Source organism: Hippocampus zosterae, chromosome 6, assembly GCF_025434085.1.
Source record: "Hippocampus zosterae strain Florida chromosome 6, ASM2543408v3, whole genome shotgun sequence".
In the NCBI taxonomy this organism is placed as follows: Eukaryota; Metazoa; Chordata; class Actinopteri; order Syngnathiformes; family Syngnathidae; genus Hippocampus; species Hippocampus zosterae.
Genome location: NC_067456.1, coordinates 15,393,385 through 15,414,828, shown reverse-complemented (window position 1 = coordinate 15,414,828; position 21,444 = coordinate 15,393,385). Strand labels below are relative to the sequence as shown.

The 21,444-nt window shown below is 42.7% G+C and overlaps 1 protein-coding gene across 3 annotated transcripts; it reads left to right on the top strand.

Annotated features, from left to right (window-relative positions):
• The first annotated feature begins 102 nt into the window (after nt 1–102).
• On the top strand, nt 103–21,370 carry glt1d1 (glycosyltransferase 1 domain containing 1). Of its 3 annotated transcripts, XM_052068041.1 has the most exons (13): nt 140–328; nt 3,742–3,779; nt 4,321–4,472; nt 4,598–4,703; nt 5,473–5,524; nt 6,387–6,423; nt 7,672–7,728; nt 13,776–13,874; nt 14,374–14,423; nt 17,753–17,796; nt 18,184–18,304; nt 19,868–19,966; nt 20,820–21,370. In XM_052068041.1, coding segments are annotated over exons 2-13 (966 nt in total). In that variant the 5' UTR covers nt 140–328; nt 3,742–3,777; the 3' UTR covers nt 20,967–21,370. The 3 variants fall into 3 exon arrangements, 2 of the variants coding, with proteins under 2 accessions (XP_051924000.1, XP_051924001.1); XM_052068040.1 differs by lacking the exon at nt 3,742–3,779 and having other exon boundaries at nt 103–328; XR_007962708.1 differs by lacking the exons at nt 140–328; nt 3,742–3,779; nt 4,321–4,472; ... (6 more) ...; nt 19,868–19,966; nt 20,820–21,370 and adding an exon at nt 9,516–11,680 and having other exon boundaries at nt 14,374–14,422.
• The last annotated feature ends 74 nt before the right edge of the window (nt 21,371–21,444 follow it).

Below are 21,444 nucleotides of genomic sequence, written 5' to 3'. Positions count from 1 at the left end.
CGATTCATTGTCGTGTTCAGTTTTCAAGAGGCTAAATTCACATTTTGAGCAGCCAGTAAGATGGTTCCAAAGCTATGCGTTTCCAGGGAACCATAATGGAGACGGACATGTAAACAGTCCAAGTAAATTCCCTAGTAATGAGCAAGCCTCCGGGAAATGTGTTCGAGCAGTCTTCCTAGTCTGCAGTAGTAGCTCGCACAGGGTGACCTCATATTTACTGACGCACATCCGTATATACTAGTCTATTATTGGGAAAAATTATGATTTTACTTTTTCTGGCTTGTCTTGAACCCAGATCAGGGAACCGTACCACAGCTGAGCGAATCAGGTAATTTACCCCTTATAGTAGTTGCATCTTTCCGGTCATGCATTTATAATTCAGGTGAGACAGCAGTAAGCAACAGGGCAGAACTCAGGAGTTAATCGTTAACCCGGGCAGCATCCATGCCTGTTCAAGTTCTAGTTTTGGTTTTTCCACACTGCTGCTCCTTCTTAGGGTTCTGATTTTGACCTCTTCCGCGAAATAGTGTAGTTGAAATGAGCTTTCGGTTTTACTGTAGTGGCGTAGCCTACAGTGTCTGGCAAATGGAAACATGCCCCCATGAACCTTTCCACGTTGTAGTCTTATAACGTCAAAACTGAAAATATTTTTAGAGTTGGGATTTTATGTGGCAGACCTCCACAGTCTCACAACTGTGAAGTGAACAGCAAAATGAACCATCAGCTCTGAACTGGATGTGCAATAACAACATTCAAGTGTTTGCGATAACTGGTGATGAGTCTCTTGCGTCATCGTGGAGGAATTTCCTTCTTTCAGAATTATTTCCCTCTTTTAAATGTCCTAACACAGCATCAGAAATACATTTAAGCAATTTAGAGGTGGACCTTTTGGTATGTTTTACCATGAAGAGCGTGGTGACGACTGGAGAGTCAGTGACAGCCCGGAGAGACGGCAACCGGGGCAGAACGGGTCAGCAACCCAATCTGCATCCTCTGAGAGGAGGGACCCAACCAAGCTACGATGAACTCAATGGAAAAATACCCCCAGGGGTGCCCGAGAGGGGGGGAGGATGAGCACCCCAGTCGGACGGACACAACGGCTACAGACCCAGGCAATGGACAATCGACTTTGATTAAAACGTGTACATGCGGCAAAGTCTGCAAGAACATCCATGGCTTGAAGATCCACCGAGCGAGGATGAAGTGCCCGTTGGGAGCAGAAACAACACAACGCACAGGTGTTACACCTGGTGAGACGCAGGAGGTGCCAGGCCCGGAGTCACCCCACAGTGCCCAGAACCTCCACGTGTTGCAAACTAATCCCTCGAGCATCAAGTCTGAAACGAGGCGGATCAAATGGCCTGCAGCTAGCATGACCTCTCTCTGGAAGCAATTCGACGACGATGTCGACCAAATTCTGGAGGCTATGGCGAAGGGACACGCCGACGGGAAGCTACAAGCTATGACAGCAGTCATTGTCAGCTTCGCAGCAGAAAGGTTTGGCGAGGAGGAGAAGAAAAGCCCGGGAACAACATATGCAAAGAATCAAAGAGCGGTAAGGATCCACAACATCAAGCAGGAGATGAAAACGCTGAAGTCCCAGTACAAGGCGGCAGGACAAGAGGAATGCACTGGCCTGGCCCAGCTAATGTGCATCCTACGGAAAAAGATTAGAGTTCTCCGCCGTGCAGAGTGGCACCGGAGGCGGCGACGCTATCCAGTCGACATGCACGGAGTTGGATGGCTGGCTGAAATCAGTGGACAAGTCAGGCCTACCGGGGAAGTTTAAAGCCTGGGTATACCAGCACGGCATTCTTCCCAGGATCCTGTGGCCCCTCCTGGTCTACTCCGTCCCCATCTCGACAGTTGAGACCTTAGAGAGGAAGGTCAGCAGCCACCTCCGGAGATGGCTAGGACTTCCAAAGAGCCTGAGCAGCATCGCTCTCTACGGAAACGGCAACAAACTGCAACTGCCCTTCAAATCCTTGGAGGAGGAATTTAAGGTCACCAGAGCCAGAGAAGTGGTTCAATACAGGGACTCAAGAGATCCGAAGGTGGCTAAGGCTGGGATCCAAGTGAGGACTGGCAGGAAATGGAGGGCAGAGGAAGCGGTTGAAGAGGCAGATGCAAGGCTCCGGCACAGGTGCTTGACTGGAGTGGTCACACGAGGTCGAGCTGGGCTAGGATCCTTTCCATCTCCCCAGCTGAACACCAAGGGGAAGGAGGGCCGACGTCTTGTCCAGGACGAGGTGAGAGCAGCAGTGGAGGACACAAGAACCTGCAAGGCTGTGGGAATGAAACAACAGGGTGCTTGGACAAGATGGGAGAACGCAGTTGAGAGGAAAGTGACCTGGGCAGAGCTTTGGAAAGCAGAGCCTCAACGCATTAAATTCCTCATCCAGGCAGTTTATGATGTGCTCCCAAGCCCATCAAATCTGCACACATGGGGCATAGCAGAGACACCAGCGTGCCCACTGTGCTCCAAACGAGGAACCCTGGAACACATCCTCAATGGCTGCACAAGGGCACTTGGAGATGGACGGTACAGGTGGAGGCATGATCAAGTCCTTAAGACTATCACGGAAGCCATTACCGCAGGGCTGGCATGGGCTAAACAGTTCCGCCCCTCCAATAAAACCATCGCCTTTGTCAGAGCTGGGGACAAGCCTACCGCGGCCAGCAGAACATCATCTGCAGGCATCCTGACATCTGCAAGAGACTGGCAGTTGTTGGTGGATCTCGAAAAAAAGCTGAAGTTCCCCAGCCATATTGCAGTTACCACCCTACGACCTGACATTGTCCTCGTATCGAAGTCCACCAAACAAGCAGTGCTGCTGGAGCTGACAGTGCCATGGGAAGATCGCTTGGAAGAAGCCTTTGAGAGGAAGCTCTCCAAGTACGCAGGACTGGTCAGCGACTGCCAGCTGGCTGGTTGGAGAGCAAGGTGTTTCCCTGTGGAGGTTGGTTGCAGAGGATTTGCAGCCCGTTCCTTGGCCAGAGCCTACTGTAGTTTAGGCATCGATGGAGAGAGGAAAAGGAGAGCCATCCGCAATACCACTGAAGCGGCAGAAAGAGCCTCAAGATGGCTGTGGCTCAAAAGAGGAGATCCATGGAGTCATGGTAGCTAGCTAGCTGTCTGGACACAAGCCGGGACTTGATCAACCCCGGCTGGGTCACCTGGAGGAGGGCGTCTGATAGTTGAAAGACCCGAAACGTCCAGTGAATCCAGGAACATCACTGATGATGTGTCCAGACTAGGCATCAGTAGATGTATGTACACAGTGGGTGAACGTCAGGACACAAACTGACGTTCACCTGTCGGATTTTCTGATAGACAGCTGAATTCATTTATCCATTCTTTTCAGCCAGTCATCCGGATCCTCGGTGAGCAAAGCAACCCCAGGCAATCACACCACTATGTTTGGGTGTTTTTGTCACACGCTGTGTTGTTTTAATGCCAGATGTACTGTCATGGGCTGCATACCATGCAAATGTTGAACTTTCACCTCAGTCAACAGCATTATTTTCCATAAGTCTTCCATCCATCCATCTTCCGAACCGCTTGATCCTCACTAGGGTCACGGGGGGTGCTGGAGCCTATCCCAGCAGTCATCGGGCAGTAGGCGGGGAACACCCTGAATCGGTTGCCAGCCAATCACAGGGCATTCCATAAGTCTTGAGTATGCTTAAAAAATGTATATGAATTGAAGTCTTTTTATGTGATGTATTTCTTTTTTTTACATCTTGTAGCCTACTTCACTTTGTGTGACAGGTTCTATGTCAGTGATTTCTTGATTTTTTTTTTCAATCGGGCCATACTCGAACCTTGATGTGGCCAGTAAAATTGAACACTTTTTTCACAAAAATTGTAGTTAATTGCCATTAACTCATGAATTAACATGGAGGGAGATCAAATAGGTTTGGGCTTTTCCTTCATAAAGTCAGTTATGTACCGGTACTTAATTTTGCATTAACTTGGCTTTTCTTATTCATTCATTCATTCATCTTCTGAGCCGCTTGATCCTCACTAGGGTCGCGGGGGGTGCTGTAGCCTATCCCAGCTGTCTTCGGGCAGTAGGCGGGGGGACACCCTGAATTGGTCGCCAGCCAATCACAGGGCACACAGAGACGAACAACCACCCACGCTCACACTCACACCTAGGGACAATTTAGAGTGTTCAATCAGCCTGCCACGCATGTTGAATGTGGGAGGAAACCGGAGCACCCGGAGAAAACCCACGTCTTAATGATCCAAAACACTAACTTTTTTTTTTTCGCAAGGAATTGTAGATACTGTATTGAATTCCCCTCATTTTTTAGGTCCCACATTGAATCGGCAGGACACACATGTGAGCTTCGACATGCACACGATTTTGAGTCTTCTTCTGACGTGGCAAACCTGCTATCGCAAAATCCTCAATTTGAAGGTGCACTGGCCATTCATCTGTTCAAGGCCGGCAGACTTCTGCTAGGTAAAATGCACGTTTCTTATTCTATCCATTGTCTCATACCGGACAACCATCAAAAAGATCAGAAAAGCTGTTTGATTTCTTATATCTGCCTGAACAAATCTATTTATGTGTAACCTTCAAAACAGACATCCAAGTACCCTTTGGCATTATCTTTGGTGGAACAGACATCAATGAAGATGTGAAAGTTGAGACGAGACGTGTGGTTATGGAAAAAGTTCTACATAAAGCACGGTGATATAGCTGAATATCAGAGTGAATCTATGAATCTCATCATATTGGTTTGACGCATCACACAATGTTTTCAGTGGGCCAAAAAGAAGTGGGAAAACCAGGTGAAAGGCACCGCAAACTGTGGGTTGTGGCGCTGGAATGCAATTGCCCTGTTAATTAATAAATAAGAGACACATTAGAAATAGGTCTTTTTTTTTCCTTTTCATAAGTTTAACCCTTTCATGCACCCTATAACCTGATAAGATAATAAGATGCCCACTGTCCTTGAAAGGGTTCATTTAAAAACTTGGTATTTTTCTTTCATATTTAATCATCTCTATTATTTTGCTAAAATGTAAACAGACAGATGGGATCTGTCGTATCAGCCAAAGTGGCTTGTGAAATTTTAGGATACATGCGTAGAAAATATCTGCAATGACCCTCTAGTCCTCTGACATTCCAATCTTGGTTATCAAATGCAGTCAGCTGTTAGCCTACTGGCCTCTTTATTCTCTATTCTTTTCATTTATTTTTTCTACCTACTTTACCCTTGATTCAAAACAGGAACCATTTGGGGTTTTTTTCTGTTGCTTTGTTTTGGGGGTTTTATAAAACTTTTTGAATCAAGTACCGGTATTTTGAAATTGTTGTTTGCTTCTTTTTAGTCTCCCATTGGAATTGTTGTATTGTTGAATACAAGCCTTTGATGTACAGTAAATTCATGACCAAGTATTTTACTGAAATGCTTTCCGCAAAGTTGAGGGTGACAAGAAAATGTGTTTTTGAACAGGTTTGCTGTTGCATTTACAGACAAATTGAAAAAAGAGGCTGAGCTATATTTGGTAGGGTTTTACTTTTCTGAATTCCATTCGACCGTCTGCAGTATTTCAAGTGCAGTAATTGCTTCAATGCTAGGTCTGAGGCCTTTGGTTTGCCAACCAGTTGCAAATATCTCCCTCTTAGGTGATTATTCATGTGCTAAATTATTCACAACGATGTTTGTGTCTGTATACATTATCTTTCATGCGCACACAGTTACAACTGAAATAAATATATACCGTAACTAAAATTAATGCCTGAAGTGGTACTTTATTTTGGATAAAATGTCAACCTTAGACGACCCATTTCGTATATTAGAAGACACTATTTTGCAAAAGAAAAATGCAATTATTTTGATTTAGTTGCGATTATGGCACATCAACAGCAGGAGCGACTACTTCATTAAAAACAACAGAACGACTTGTCGCACAGATGCATACCCAATGCCAATCTGACATTAAAACAGTCTTACGTTGTTTTATTTTCTGATTACATTCTCGCAATGACTTGCAGATTGAGGCTTGTGGCATGCTTTAGTGCTTCTTCTTTGTCATTTAGTGCTAGCAGTTGGTTGACAGAATACACATTTGCCCATTTTACTTCACAGAAAGAAAAAAAAACATTTGTGGATCCAGTGTGATAACATTCCATCTACGCTTGATTTTTTATATAGAAATTCAAATTATCCTGCCCGCGTTTCTTTTTAAAGGACCCATTTAGTCTGAAAATCTTGACAGTTCAAGATAATTGCCTTGTCCCTCATTTATGAAGCAGTTACTGTACTTCGTAATAATCAAAGTGTTCTGAACAAAATGCACAATAATGCTCGTGTCTTATTTTAACCAACATTTTCTGCTCTCTGTGCCCCCAACACCCAATCTTAAGCACTCCCAGAGCAGCAAAATCTTTGTCCAGCCACAAGGTAAGCTCTATAAGAACATTCATTTTAAGTTATTTAAACTAAAGAATAAGAGACAAATTCACTGCGTTAAACTTCATCTGTCAGACGCAGGTAAGATCGCAGTGTAGTCGTTGACACAAAGATAGCTAGGTTCGCTCAGTTGTGCATTTAGTGATGAGACAGATAGATTAGACCTTATGTATACTTTTATCATGAAATGCTACCATTGAACATCTTATTCCGGTTTGGAAATGTATACGTAGACTCCACTTTTGTGTTCCTTTTCTGGATGTCAGCATTTCCACCATTTGCTATACTTGATCTGGCAGGGCCCCATAAAGTAATACATGTGAACTTGGCTGCACTTCATAAAGTGTCAACCTGCAAAGTGCACAAATTGAATGCCTCTCATTCACACATTTACGGACACAAATGGATTTAAGAAACAGATTGCCCCCCCCCCCTCTCAAAAAAATACAACATGGTTATCTTGTTTCTACAAACCCATTTCCAATGATGTTGGGGCATTGTGTTAAACATAAATAAAAGCAGAATATAGAGATTTGCAAAACCGTTCAACCCAGATTCAATTGAATACACTAAAAGGACATTGTATTTCATCTTCAGACTGTTTGGGAATTTCTCCATTGCTCGACGAATAAAGGTTTTCTTACCTTATAAACTGTATTTTTTTAGCAAATAATCATTACATTTTTATGGAATTTTATGGCCGCAACATGTTCCAAAAATGAATTTCAGGAATGCTCATAAAACACCTGTTTGGAACATCCCTCACATACAGCTAACTGGGAACAGGTGGGTGCTATAATTGGGTATTTTAAAAAATGGCTCCCTGAAATGCTCAGTCATTCACAGGGAAAGATGGGGTGAGGTTCATCTCTTTGTGAATAACTGTGTTCTAGTTAAAAAGCCAGCATGGTTTGGCACTGTGTCAGTGCCAAAGGCATGGGTAACTTGCACCTATGTGAAGGCACCATTCATGCTGAAAGGTACATATAGGTTTTGGAGAAACAATTGCTACCATCCAAGCGATGTGTCTCATTCATGCCCGTGCTTATTTTGGTTAGACAATGGCAAACAACATCCTGCATGTGTTATTTTCAACAGCATGACTTAGGAAAAGAGTGTGCATACTAGACCTTTCTCCCATTGAAATTATGAAGCGTAAAATAAGACATGTAGACATACTTGACTTCAACTTTTACTGCTTCATATTTACATTGCTCCTATCCGCATTATTGTTAAAAGGTATTGAGACGCAAGCGACAGAGGACTTCAGCTGGTCTGAATTCTTACGGAGATCAGGTAACGGTCTCAGTTTTTGTTCAATTTTCTTTGAAAATCTATTTTTCTAAACTGTTCCCTTCAACTCATGCTATGTGAACTGTTTCTGTGATGTGAACTGTTGAGGCAGTTGTTGCATGCAAACAGAGAAGCGAAGCAAAAGGCCATAGAACAGGAGTAGGGAACTCCGGTTCCTCGAGAGCCATATCCTGCCTGTTCCGGATCCCTCCCTTCTCCAGTGCACCTGATTTAAACGACCCGCTCATCATCACACCCTGTGGAATCCTGAAATGGTCATGATCATTTGAATCAGGTGTCTTGGATTAGGGAGAGCTCTAAAACAGGCAGAATATGGCTCTCCCTACCCCTGCCATAGGAAGTTGGAAAGAGAGAAATGAGATGAGCCCTTTCCCCTCCATCCATTGTTTGTGCATGTTTTTTTTTCATGGATGCTTTTGCGCAAATGTCACGTCACTCCCCAACACAGAGCAAGAGAACGAAAACTATCCTTTTTGGAAAATTACAAAAATAGTGAAACAGAGTGAATTGAATAAGTAGGTATGTGATTCCTGGTCTGGAAATCGAAACGTTTTTGACTGTTTATTCGCAAAAAAAAACATGTTTAAAATAGACTAACGGGAGGAGTAGCAAAGCATTTGACACACAGAGCTCGACGAAAGAACAGGAGATGGAGAAGTTATGCTAATTGTTCAACTAATGTGAACTGTAGAGTCACGAAATGCCACAATAAGTTCCTAGGTGTGAGGAATGGTACACTTTTCACAGATATTTGTCTGGAACTGCGTTAAAGCAGAGCACATGTAACTATGAACAGCAAGTTAGCAGGTGCATTAGTAGTTCTCTGTAGTAGAGAGAAAATCACAGAAGAGTGAACAGCTACACAGTCGGGCTCCTCGCAAAAAATAAATAAAATAAATAATAATAATGGAAACATACGGGTCATTGCGTACATTAACCAGGATAAGGAGATTCTATGGTCAACATTATATTGATGCATTACATATTTACATGGAATATCAGCAGTTATTTGTGTTTGTTTGCTGTATTTGTCATCATAGGGTGTTGAGTTTTATGAATTTTGAGACCTACACAGTGATAGTTCTCATGGTAGCTGAAATGGGCATCAGTAAACCAAGACACACCCTTAAAGTTGTCTGCAAATAATACACTATTTTACCCAATGACAACTGCGGCAGTTTTTATTGCCACAGTACCCAAAAAGTCTCTCTTGCTGTGACATAAGGTGTCATTGTCTAAGTCCTTGCAAACCATATTGCATGATGTGGGAGCGAGAGAGAGAGAGATTCATTCTAGCAATTCAAGTGAAGACCACATTCATGCACTCACATACCGAATCTAATCTTCTGTCAAACGCATCTGGGGGATTGTTCTGAAAAATGCCTCTGAAGTCAAAGGCAAACAAAGAAACAACATTTTTTAGAGAGAGCTCAGTGAACTGCACAAAAGTGTCGGGGAGGTGGAGAGTCTGGCATATTGGGCTATTTTTACAATTATACCTTGAGAAAATGAATTGTGGCAACGATTTCGGATATTGTGACAGGTATCCGTTTCAAACTCTTAACCCAGGTATTTCCAGCTCCGGGCCTGAAGGGCCACTGTCCTGCCTATTTTCCATCTCTCTTGGCTGCAACACACCTGATTCAGATGATCAGCTCATCAGCCAGCTCTGAAGCAGCATTAGAACATTCCTGATTATTTGAATTAGGTGTGTTGCTCCTGGGAGAGCTGGAAAACAAGCAGGACAGCGGCCCTTGAGGACCGAGTTTGGACACCCGTGCCTTGACCCATAGGTGTCAAACTCAGGTCCTGGAGGGCCGATGCCCTGCATGTTTTCCAAGTCTCTCTGTTGCAACACACCTGATTCAAATGAACAGATCATCAGCAAGCTCTGCGGAAGCCTGACATTGAACCTGTTCATTTGAATAAGGTGTGTTGCAACAGAGAGACTTGGAAAACATGCAGGACAGCGGCCCTCCATACCTGAGTTTGACACCTATGCCTTAACCAATCTCAATCATAGATTACGGAGATGTACTGTATGTATAATTTTCACAAAATGTCTTCAACACGCTAAGCACCATACACTGTACCACACTGCCACCCGCTTTGTCACCGGTGCTTCCTTTCACTCACCACTGTGAGCTGTTCTCCGTGGTTCATTGGCCCTCTCTGCACTCACGCAGACATATTCATTGGTTCATGTTTATCGATGGATCCCAGCCCCCCATCTTTGCTCACTTTGAATACACCCATCACACTGTCCGTTCCAGTAGTTTTATAAACCTCTTTGTTTCCAAAGTCAGCACTACTTCTGAAATTATTTTCAATTGTCTGCCCCAAACTACTGGAACACTCCAGATTCTAGAACAAACAACGCACACCTAATTCATCCCAATATGATCATTGAAAAAAAGGACTGAGGGATAGCCATACAATTTCATCGCTGCCGCTGAATCTTGTATCCATCATGCCAAGTAATGTAATGGGTTTAATTCTATCACGTTGTACAGTTTGATGTATACGCTATATGGACAGTCATACCTCGGTTTTTGAACGTCTGTGTTCTCGACCAACTTAGTTTTCGACCAGAAGATTCGAATTTTTTAAGCCTCGGTTCCAACGAAATACCGGTTTTCGTCCAAACTAAGCAAAGGTGACTATTCCACTCGACTCCTCTCGGCTTCCTTACATGAGGAAGTGACGCTCCTTGTGTAGACAAGGAAGCGAGGCTTCCTGGTTTCCTCGTGTTGCGTTCATTTTGAGCAGACTTGTCTTTTGAGGTTGACGCAAATCGGACTGTTATTTCTGCATTGTGTATTAGCCCCTAATAATGGCACCAAAGAAAACAAGTCGAAGTAGGAAAGCTGGTCAAGAAAAGAGGAAAGTTGTGCGCAAAACTATTGCATTTAAGAAAGATTTGATAGCGAAATATGAATCCGGTGTGCGCGTGTCTGTGTTGGCTAAGGAGTTCGGCATGCCGAAGTCGACTATAAGCAGCATCCTAAAAAAGAAAGAACTTCTTAAAGTAAGTGATGTGGCAAAAGGATCTAGCGTGCTTAGCAAACAAAGGCCACAGGTATTGGAGGAAGTGGAGAAACGTTTGCTTATTTTCATCAACGAGAAACAGCTTACAGGGGATAGTGTTAGCCAAGATGCGATTTGTGGCAAAGCAAGACAATTGTATGGCGATTTGATAAAAAATGATCCTAGCATTGTTCCTGCAGAGTTTGATTTTAAAGCAAGCAGAGGGTGGTTCGAAAAGTTTAGAAGAAGAAGTGGGATACACTGCGTGATTCATCATGGGGAGGCAGTCAGTTCAGACCAGGAAGCTGCCGAAATGTTTAAAGTTGAGTTTGAAAATGTTGTCAAGGTTGAGGAATATTTTCCCCAGAAAACTTTTAATATGAACGAGACTGGACATTTGGGGGAAAAAATGCCACGAAGGACCTACATCACGTGTGAGCAGTCGTTTCCAGACCACACACAAAGTGATGACGAGGAGCTAATCGCCGAACATCGTGACGAGCTCACGACAGAAGAACTTCAGCACCTTCAGGAAGAACATAAGAAGTTGTTGAAGGAGGAGATGTCTTCCGATGACGATGGGGGGAGGAATGATGCCTCTACTGCTATTATCAAAGAAATGTGTGCAAAATGGAATGACATCCAAAACTTTGTGGACCTGTATCATCCAGATAAAGCTGCAAGCAGTCGAGCTGTGTATGCATTTAATGACATTGTTATTAGCCACTTTCGTAATATTCTCAAAAGAAGGGAGAAACAAGTTACACTCGATAGATTCTTGACGAAAAGGAAGGAACAACCCGTGGCAGAGTCTCCCCAACCGAAGAACAATGCTGGAGTAGAGTTACCCGACGTTAAGGAAGAGGATTCTCCTTTCGAGAATTAACCTTCCTTCCTGTTACTACAGGTACTGAATACCCCCCACCACTACATTAAACATTTCTACCATTTATTTTTCAAAGATTTTGTTGCCTCGTACCATAGCACAGGGTTGCAGAGGGAGTCCATAATTGCAGCCATTACTAATGGATTTATTAGTTCAAGGTGTAATAGAATGTAATCTCCACTTGTCATGATGAGAGATGTATATACAGTTTATGGTGTTAAATAGCTTATAAAATGCTTTTAAAACGTTTTCTAGACTTGGAATGGATTAAAATAATTTACATTAATTATAATAGGAAATATTAACAACAAATCGGTTTTCGAACAGCCTTCTGGAACAGAGTATGTATCGAAAACCGAGGTATAACTACAGTAATCCCTCGTTTATCGCGGTCAACAAAAGGACCAAAACCACCTGTGATAAACAACCCCCGCCCCCCTCCATATAGGTACATGTACATAATATTTATAAAACCAAATTTAATGGTATACATGCATGTAGAAGTAAATTTTGAAGTAATTAACATGACTTAATGCTGTATACTTATAGATTTAAACATTGGATTGGATTGGATACAACTTTGTCAAATGTGCTGTATGTGTACAGCACAGATGAAATTTCTTCCCTCAACATAAAACAAGAAACAAGAGGATGTATAAGTTAGGTTAGTTTATGAATAACAAAATACAGTAAACATATACATGTAGTACTGTATATAAGTAAGATATCCTTTATTTGTGCCACAATGGGGAAATTTACAAATGTTATATCTTGCTCTAAGTGACTCGCTGTTGTTTTGCTGACTCGCTGCTTCTCGCGGACTTATAAAAAAAAATTATGAATATGTTTGAAAAAATATGCGATGCACTGAAGCCACGATAAACAGACCGCGAAATCGCAAGGGATCACTGAATTAATTTTTTGTTGCTTTTTTTTCTGTATGTCTGCAGCCACGTTGCCATTGCAATCTGTCCTCAATTGCCAACGCCTGATTAATGTTCTTGTACCTTGTTCCATTGTTTGCATTTGGGCGTTAACCCGAGTTAATGTCCTTTTGCATCATTCAACTCACTGCAAGAACTTTGAAGAGAATGAGGCACTATACTGACAATAGGCTCCAGGGATCTGGGTCAATGCCCAGACTCCATGCTGTCACGTTTAGATCCTCTTTAAGAGCTTTAAAGAAGTGCCTCAGCCTCCTGATCTGGACTTAACTGACAGCAGGGGATTTCTCCTATCACGGTACTTTTGACATGTGCATGTGTGTGTTTGTGCTATCGTAGGGTGGTTTGTTTACAGTGCACTCTTCCCAGCATCAGAGGAAATATTCACTTTCCATTGTCAATAGGCAGCCATTCATCTACCAGATACACAATTAGTTTGCATTTGCAAATTATTGTTGCAATGACCTACAGTATATCCATCCTGGACTTATTTCAGACAAAGTTGAATAGTCATCGAACATTTCAAAGAATAGTTTAAAAAAACATGGCAAAGGGTTCTTTTCGTGTGCAAAATCTCTGAAGTCTGACTGCATGACAGCTTCCTCCCACACAAAACTATGAAAACAACTTTTCCTAATTTTCACTAAGTCCATGCAAGGTAGTGTAATTCAGGTGTGTGTGTATGTATTCGTGCATGCATGTGTTACGAATACGAATCAGCCTGTGTGGTAATGTCCTAAGGATTTTACGCCTTTTGAAGGTCAGCGGCTGAACAGTAGTCATTGGCATTGTTCTCCAGCTTGGCTGTAATCTCTGGATTTCATCCAACATCGGGCACATTGGGCAAAGCGCTGACTCAGTAGTTTCCTCAAACAATTCAACATCATTACTTCTTTTCCAGCAATTCAAGGCTGCTCTTGACCCTGCCACGCGGTGGCTGTGTAGTTATGACTTAGAATGATTAGGCCACGGCCTTTTGGTGTCTCCCAATTTCCCTGCTGAGCATTACGGCTCTGATCAGGGAATTGCGCAAACACATTAGTCACTGCTGTCTTGTTTTCCTCGTGACCTTGGGTGATGCATCACTTTCATTACCTACCAGTACTTTGGATGTTCATTATGCAGTGTTTTGTTATTTTAGCACTGTCGTTCTGTGTCTGGCCTCTTTCCAGATGTAAGTGGTGTGCATGTACAACGGCTCCGCGTTTTCCTGTTGATCTGTGGCCTCAGAAGAGTCAAGGACCCTCTCTATTTAGTGGAGCATTTCTCAGGTACATCATCCATTGAAACTTGCTTGCCATCATTTAGGCAGAGGTGTTCTGGCACCACATTCATTGAAATAAAAGAAATGAGTGTCCTAATTCCTAAAACCCCTAAATTGCTAAGTTTTTCGTGACTGTGTCTCTTCTCACTTGAAGCTGAAGCAAGGCCATTATGCATTCAAGATGGCGCTCAATCGGTGATTATCATCAAATTGGAAATGTATGTCAACAAGCAGACAGCCTTTTCTGACAGCTCATCATTGAGGTTGTTGAATGCGCATTTTCCTCATGGCATTTTCTTTAAGCTGTACATAAGAGAATCACCACTTTTTCAAAATAACACTCTTACTCTTTTATTTGAATTCACTTCATTGACACTCCGGAGGCGCCACATTTTATTTCAATTTTTCTCATTTCTATGATACAACAACAGAACAGAAATATCAAGGTGTCATTATCCCTCTCTTCAAATTGCCTCATTGCCTGTGTTTTATTTTTTGTCTTACAGAGTGGCATAGTGAGAATCCTCAGAATGTGCTTGTTATAATTGGTCCAAAGGTAAGTACACTGGCTTAAATCGTCTGTTTTTCCTCTTTCGCTTTGTATCATGACTTTGATTATTGTTGCTACCAGTCTTTCACATAGCCATCAGCTGCTAACTGGACATACTGTCTCGTAGAGATATTACTTTAAATATTTTGTTGCAAAAGTATTCAGCGCAGTGGCACGGTGGTTGACTAGTTAGCATATCTGCATCATTCACACACACACATATGTATGTGTGTGTGTGTGTGTGTGTGTGTGTGTGTGTGTGTGTGTGTGTGTATATATATACCGTATTTTCACGACTATTCGACGCATCGTACTAATGGCCGCAGTCTCATTAATGGGTGACATTTCTGTATTTTACACATACACAGGACGCACCGTACGAATGGCCGCAGTTTTACAGTGGTAAAACATACGCCAGCTTAAACATACGGCATGCATGCGCGCACTTTAACACGTTAGCTTGAAGCATACGGTAGCATGCCAAGACATACAGATAAGATAAAAACACGTTTTTAAAAAGGCAACGAAAGCAGAACTGAGTTCGGGTGTATTTTATTTGGCCATCGTACAATGTTCTCACGTTTTTCGATCAATCATCACCCAGAAATCCATCAAAGTCCTCATCCTCTGTATCAGAAGCAGAGGACTGCACATCTCGGTTGTCATTGAATGCATCACATGCTAGTGTGAGTTGCTACGCATTGCCGAGCGGAAAGAAGGAGTAGCAACAGCGAAGTCAACATTTCTCTCGTGTGAAGCTTTCCCACATTTGAAAGTAAAGAACAGAGCGAAACATGGTGGCAGCGCGTGTGTGTGTGTGTAGAAAGAATTGAACAATTGTGCAAGTACCGTAATCCATCAAAAACGCCGCGTTCCCTCTCGTTGTTGCGTATTGTGGCGTAACTTGCCAAGCGCTGCCTCTCACTCTTTGTAAAGTTGTGTTTGCCATCGATCATCCATTGTTCCCATGCCGTTCGCAACTTTACTTTGAACGCCCGGTTGATGCCAATGTCCAGCGGTTGGAGTTCTTTAGTCAAGCCTCCGGGAATAACAGCAAGCTCAGAGTTCATTTGCTTGAGTTGGTTTTTCACCGCTGCTGTGAGATGGGCACGCATGCCAAAAGCCGGTGGCTTTAAGTTTGAACTGAGCTTCGTAGGCGTGTCTCTTTGTCGAATTTATTTTCAGGGGTTCTTAGAAACCAAAACCGGAGTTGTTTTGCAACAATGCACATTGCCACACTCTATACAAGTGTTGGTACTGGCTTGAGGCGTCCACTTACACGCCCACCCTTCACCATTGGCGGACTAGCTTGCCTGTCCTCTCTCTCCTCTCTCTCTCTCTCCCTCTCCATATATGGATATATACACGCCCACCCTTCCCTGATTGGCCGACTTCTTTCCCGCATGCCTGACCACAGTCACTTCCGCCTTTTCTCTATATAAACAGCGTGTCGGCTGTCAGTCAGATTTTGGAACTCAGCGCATATAAAGGACGCTCCGCACCATAAGGCGTCCTGTCCATTTTGGAGAAAATTTAAGACTTTTAATGGCGCCTTATAGCCGTGAAAATACGGTATAAAATATGTTGGTCGACTGCTTGGCACACTGCCCCCATAATTCACAGTTCGAGTCGGGGCTCTGGCCTTCCTGTGTGGACTTTTGCATGCTCTCCCCGTGCCTGTGTGTTTTTTCTCCGGGTACTCCAGTTTCCTCCCACATTCCAAAAACACGCACAACAGGTTTATGGAACACTCTAAATTGTCCCATGGTGTGATTGTGAGTGTCAATGGTTGTTTGTCTATGTGTGCTCTGCGATTGGCTGGCAACCAGTTCAGGGTGTACCCCGCCTACTCCTTGAAGTCAGCTGGGATAGGCTCCAGCCCGCCCGCAACCCTCGTGAGCATAAGCGTCTTGCATAACGGACGGATGTATGAAATCTGCACTGAGCATACGTTTTCTTCAAACGGGCTGAGAGTCATCAGGCAATTCCCTGTTGTGTCAAACTGCCATCTGCTTATTGAATATTTCAGATGAGCACTTACCTACCTAGCCCTGTATACAATAGGGCTCTGTCTTTTTGCTTTTTGAATGTACGGATGGATGAGCCTGGATCTTAACATGCACTGACATGTAATATGACATAAATCACCCACCTGATGCCCTGTCTCACAAATCGTTTCTCTTCTTTGTATTTTATTTTTCCTCAATGTCAAACATTAAATGACTCACTGTACAAACATGGATAGCCCAGTAATGTTAGTCTCCTGATTTGTGAAAAAATCTTCCATCCACAGAAAGCAGCAGCCACTTAAACTCCCCTATTTTATTCTCTGTGCCTCATAAATTGATATTTTGTTCACTATATCTTCACCTCCTCCCGAATTGCTTTGACATGACATCAGTATTATATCTGCGACTGTTCTCCATTTTGAGCGGTCGCGTCGAGTAAAAGTTATGTTTTGCTTCTTGAAAACAACATCATTAGACATGGCCACGGGCTTATCCTCTGTCTCCTGCCGCAACATTCGCCTCTGTTCTCCTTTGATGAAATGATTCAGCTGAAGCCGAGATGTATGATTCATCTCAACATGCCTGAATCACAGTGAAAGGTTTGGTTGTTTCTATGAGAAATGAAAAGGTATACAGTTTATGTAAATGCAACGTTTGTCTGATTGCCACTTTGGGCCACAATTGTTCTGGGCTCTCGCAGGAGTCCAAATAGGCATTGTCAACCCGCATAATAAAATCAAAGTGGCATCTAAAAAAAAAAAAGACTTGTGACTGCCCAAGTGAGAACTACTTTGCTCAAGCTGTCGTGGTGCTCCATATAAATCCACAGGAGGTGAATTCAGATCAGTTCGTCACTGATGACACATCTCACTCCTCTGTTACTGCCACACAAACTCCATGCTCCTACACTGTTGTGTGAAAAAATGTTTTGAGCATGATCCTGTATTTGTTGCAGTCACATAAAATAGTTGATAATTCTTCCATCACTACGCTGTAATTTCTGCTGGAGCTCCTCTTGACTCCACCTCTTAAATGTTACACTTCTGTTTGGATTTAATTAAACCTGGCTTGTGCTATAATGAAAAAGCTTGCTTGGCAACATCTTTGACCCAAATTGATATGTGACTTTTTTTCTGAGGTTAAGCTAATGCACACAAATCCCACATTGCAATTAATCACATTGGCCATCCACCCTACCCTGACCCCAATCTCTGAAAAAGACCGGATTTTCTGAAAATGATTTGCTTTCTGTAGATGTCTTTGTGTCATTGTTGATGTTGTCCCCCCCTGCACACTCAATGATTGTGAAGCTTTTCTCTTTCCCAGATCGATCCTGTGCTTACTGATGAAGTCGAAGCTGTTGTGAAGAGGTAAGTGGCCATTTAATTTTAATCGTCAGTTGCACACTCGATAAAATACCTTGGGACTTGGGAAACGGCTCATGAAGTTGCTTTGTTCCTCCCAAAATGTTTGGCCGCATATGCAGCAAAACGGCAGATAAAGCTTCATTCTGTAAAGGGAAACTGAAGTGAATGCAAATCTCTTTTTCACCTCCTCCCATTTCATGATCTTTGTTTTTGGGCCGTGGGATTTCATCACCACAAAGTTGGTGCTCTTTGGTTCGGACTTCACCTGAAGTCACCACAAGTAGTGCAGCTGTGTTTCTTGCCCGAAGCTTGTTGATGCTGCTCACCATCATTCACGCCTTTGTGAGCCCTGAGTCACGCCAGTCCTGAGCTTTGTCACCGCTTCCACAGAACAGCGGGAGTCTTCTTAGCCCGGGAGAGGAGCCGGCCGGAGCTCCACGCCGCCATGAAAAGGTGCTTTGCTGTCGTCAACAGTTCCGTCTCAGAAGGCATGTCAGCAGCCATCTTGGAGGTAAACATCTTCTGGCCTCAAGTCACATCATCGCAATTAAAGCATCGTCAAACATTTCATAATGCATAATGAAAACTAACCGGAGGGTGATTAAGCAAGACTGGCAAATCCACTTTATCCCTTCAAAACACACTTAGGACACTTCATTGTAGTCTTAATGTTGGATTACTACCTTAGTGTGTTTGTCTCAACAATCTGCTAGAGGCATGAGTTGACAGATTAATTCTGAAAGGGATTTGGAGTGATTGTCCCCAAAATCCCATGTACTCATATTTAGTTATGCTGTTTAAATGTCATCTGATTCAAATATAGTAGCACGACATGGCATGCATGGAACCATTTAGGGTGGAGGAACAAAGCCTCTGTCAGACACAATTTTAAAATATGATTATGTTGGATAGATGGAATTGTTCCACTTTGTTTCGGGACAATCACGATTGCTTCAAACTTTTTCACGGTATAACCTGGACAATGTCTCACCTTTGTGTGACACTGCTGCATTTAATGCCGACTGTGCACTGTGCGGATTAGCATTTGGAGCAACCATTTTAACTTTCCTTACGTACGTACTTTCTCGGCAGGCGGACGAAAAGCTTATTGAACTCTGCCTCGAGGCCACTGCAAAATGGTGCCTCTCACTCACACAAGCATCCGTGTGTGACAAGAGCAGAGAAACATTTTATTTCACCAAGCATGAAGTTTTTTGATAGCGCTGCAGCTTTTCATGACGATTTAGTTATTTATGCCAATGTTCCGTTGCAACAGTCAATGGGCTGGAATGTCATATCAATTTGAGGCTTGTAATGACGATACACTTTTTGCGAGAAAATTTACAACGTACATTTTCCGTTAGTATTTCAAACAAGATTTAGGTTTTAAATGTGTGTTTGTGTGAAAATTTCTCTCTCTCTCTCTCTCTCTCTCTCTCTCTCTCTCTCTCTCTCTCTCTCTCTCTCTCTCTCTCTCTCTCTCTCTGTATATATATATATGTTTTTATGTATATATATATATACACTTTGTGACATGTAATTTGAGAACATGTATTTCTGAAGCGTATATCAAACTGGTAGTCCTTTGTAATAGTGAGTACCCAAGAAATAGCCTTCTGTTTGACAAAGGTTGGTGATCGCTGCCCTAAATTTTATCACATGCTCAAATTTTGGGGAATGGTTTCTTAAAAAAAACGGGTGGCTCAATTTACCCTGGTCTCTCCTATGCTCTATAAACATTGCAAAGAACGTAAATCAATCATCAACTCAATTCAAAATGGCATTTATGTCGATGATGGGGGAGCTTCTCCTTCTGACCAGAACAATATTACATTTTGGCAACTAGAAAACGATTTGCAAATTTTGACACCCCTCTGACAGTAAACAAAAGATGTTTTGGATGAATGTAATATTTGTGCAGTCGTTGCTAGTTTTACTTTGCCGATTCCCTGCTCGACAACAGAAATAAGCCACCAATTACATCACACAATGTCTGGGTGAGGAAGATTGAAATGCCTTGCGCCGTGTCCACTCGTCTATGACTAGAGAATGTAATTGCTTCATCCTCCGACAGGCAATGGATCTGGGGCTGCCTGTGGTGGCCAGGGACATTCCAGGAAATAGTGCTGTGGTACAACATGAGGTCACGGGTCTGCTATATTCTTCCCCTAAGGTAGGCAGCCAAAGCACTTAATACCTGCTCTGATACTACGTTAAGCTTGATAGGATGCTCTGAATTTGTACTGTAAGGCTTTGGCCAAAAAGCTGCTGCAGCTATCCCACAAAAATATTGACCACTCACAGGCATCATTAAACCACCAACTGAAAATGAGCATGTCCCTTTCTTTCCAAAGATGCATCCTAACAGCAGCTTCATTAGCTTCAATCATTTTAACTCACTCTGTACTTCAATCTCTTACTCCTACAGACAAACCATAGCTAAATTAGGTTTGGAAAGTAGAGTAACACAAGTCACAGGAATTTGAAATGGGAATATAACATAGCCAAACATCACTCTTTGTAAGTCCTGTCAACGGGTGGTGGCTGTGGGTAGGGCAGAGCCTCACGTGAGCAGAGATGGGCTTTCCTCAGTCTGCTGAGCCATTAGGGCCATAAAATGCAGTGTGGATGCACCATATGTCAAGTAACGCTGCCTTCACTAAGCATTGATCATGCTTTAATTGGTCTAATTTTCATACTGCCCTCCCACCCAGCAGGTCTGTGTGACAGATGGTGGCTAATGGTCTTCCAAGTTAATTTTTTTCTATTCTTCATTAGAAAGTTATAAGTGTCAGCCATTATAGGATACATTAAAAAAGTCCACCGGTCTTGATTTGGTCCTGGAGCTACAAATAGCTCCATCCTTTTGAAGCATTTATTTATCAACGCAAATACTTTTATCTACATTCTACTCGCATGCCTCGTAATATGGCTTCGTGCTTTAAAAACCTCTTCAGACAACTTCAATGGCAGGCCTCAAGTGGCCATTGGCGATAAATGATTCATTTTGCCTTTATCCTTGCCAGGAATTTGTACATCAGTCTCAGAGGCTGTTGTCAGATCATGAGCTGCGAGCGAGACTGATAAGGAATGGAAAAGTCTACGTGGTGAAGCATCACAGCCTGAAGCAGGAGAGAGAAACTTACCTGAGGTTGATGGACACGCTGCACTGAGGCCACATCTCTCAACTCCTATGTTTACTCTGTCCTTGTCTACACAAGCACAAATATTTTTGTCTGAGTTTTGGTACGCGACTGGGGATTTTTTTGGGGGGGGGGGGGGTCTTGTTTGCATGTCATCTCATTGTGTAAAGATTCTTAAACAGGTGATGTGACTGGATTTGCAAGATATACGTATTTCATTGGTGGATATAATCATATTACACACTACTGTATTTTATAAAAACGTACTGTAAACATGTAGCAAAATTCTGTTGTTTTTTTTTATTATTGGTGCTTGGATCAAAGGGATAACTGAGGCAATACAACAGCAAAATGGTTGCAAAAGTAATATGCTTTGTACTTTTGAAATTGCACTATTTATTCAAATTTAATACATAAAATGTTGGTGTACTGCATTCTCTGTCTCTTTATTTTAATGGAAGGGCAATAACTTACTCCGGGTTTTATTTTGTTTGCGCTTTTTGTTTGA

Bases quoted from the DNA above. Each gene is read 5' to 3' on its own strand.
- glt1d1 (XM_052068040.1), top strand. From the start codon at position 261: ATGATTTTACTTTTTCTGGCTTGTCTTGAACCCAGATCAGGGAACCGT. The intron at 4,473-4,597 runs GTAAAATGCACG...CCTTCAAAACAG, and splicing joins GGCCGGCAGACTTCTGCTAG to ACATCCAAGTACCCTTTGGC. The intron at 4,704-5,472 runs GTGATATAGCTG...GTTTTTGAACAG, and splicing joins AAAGTTCTACATAAAGCACG to GTTTGCTGTTGCATTTACAG.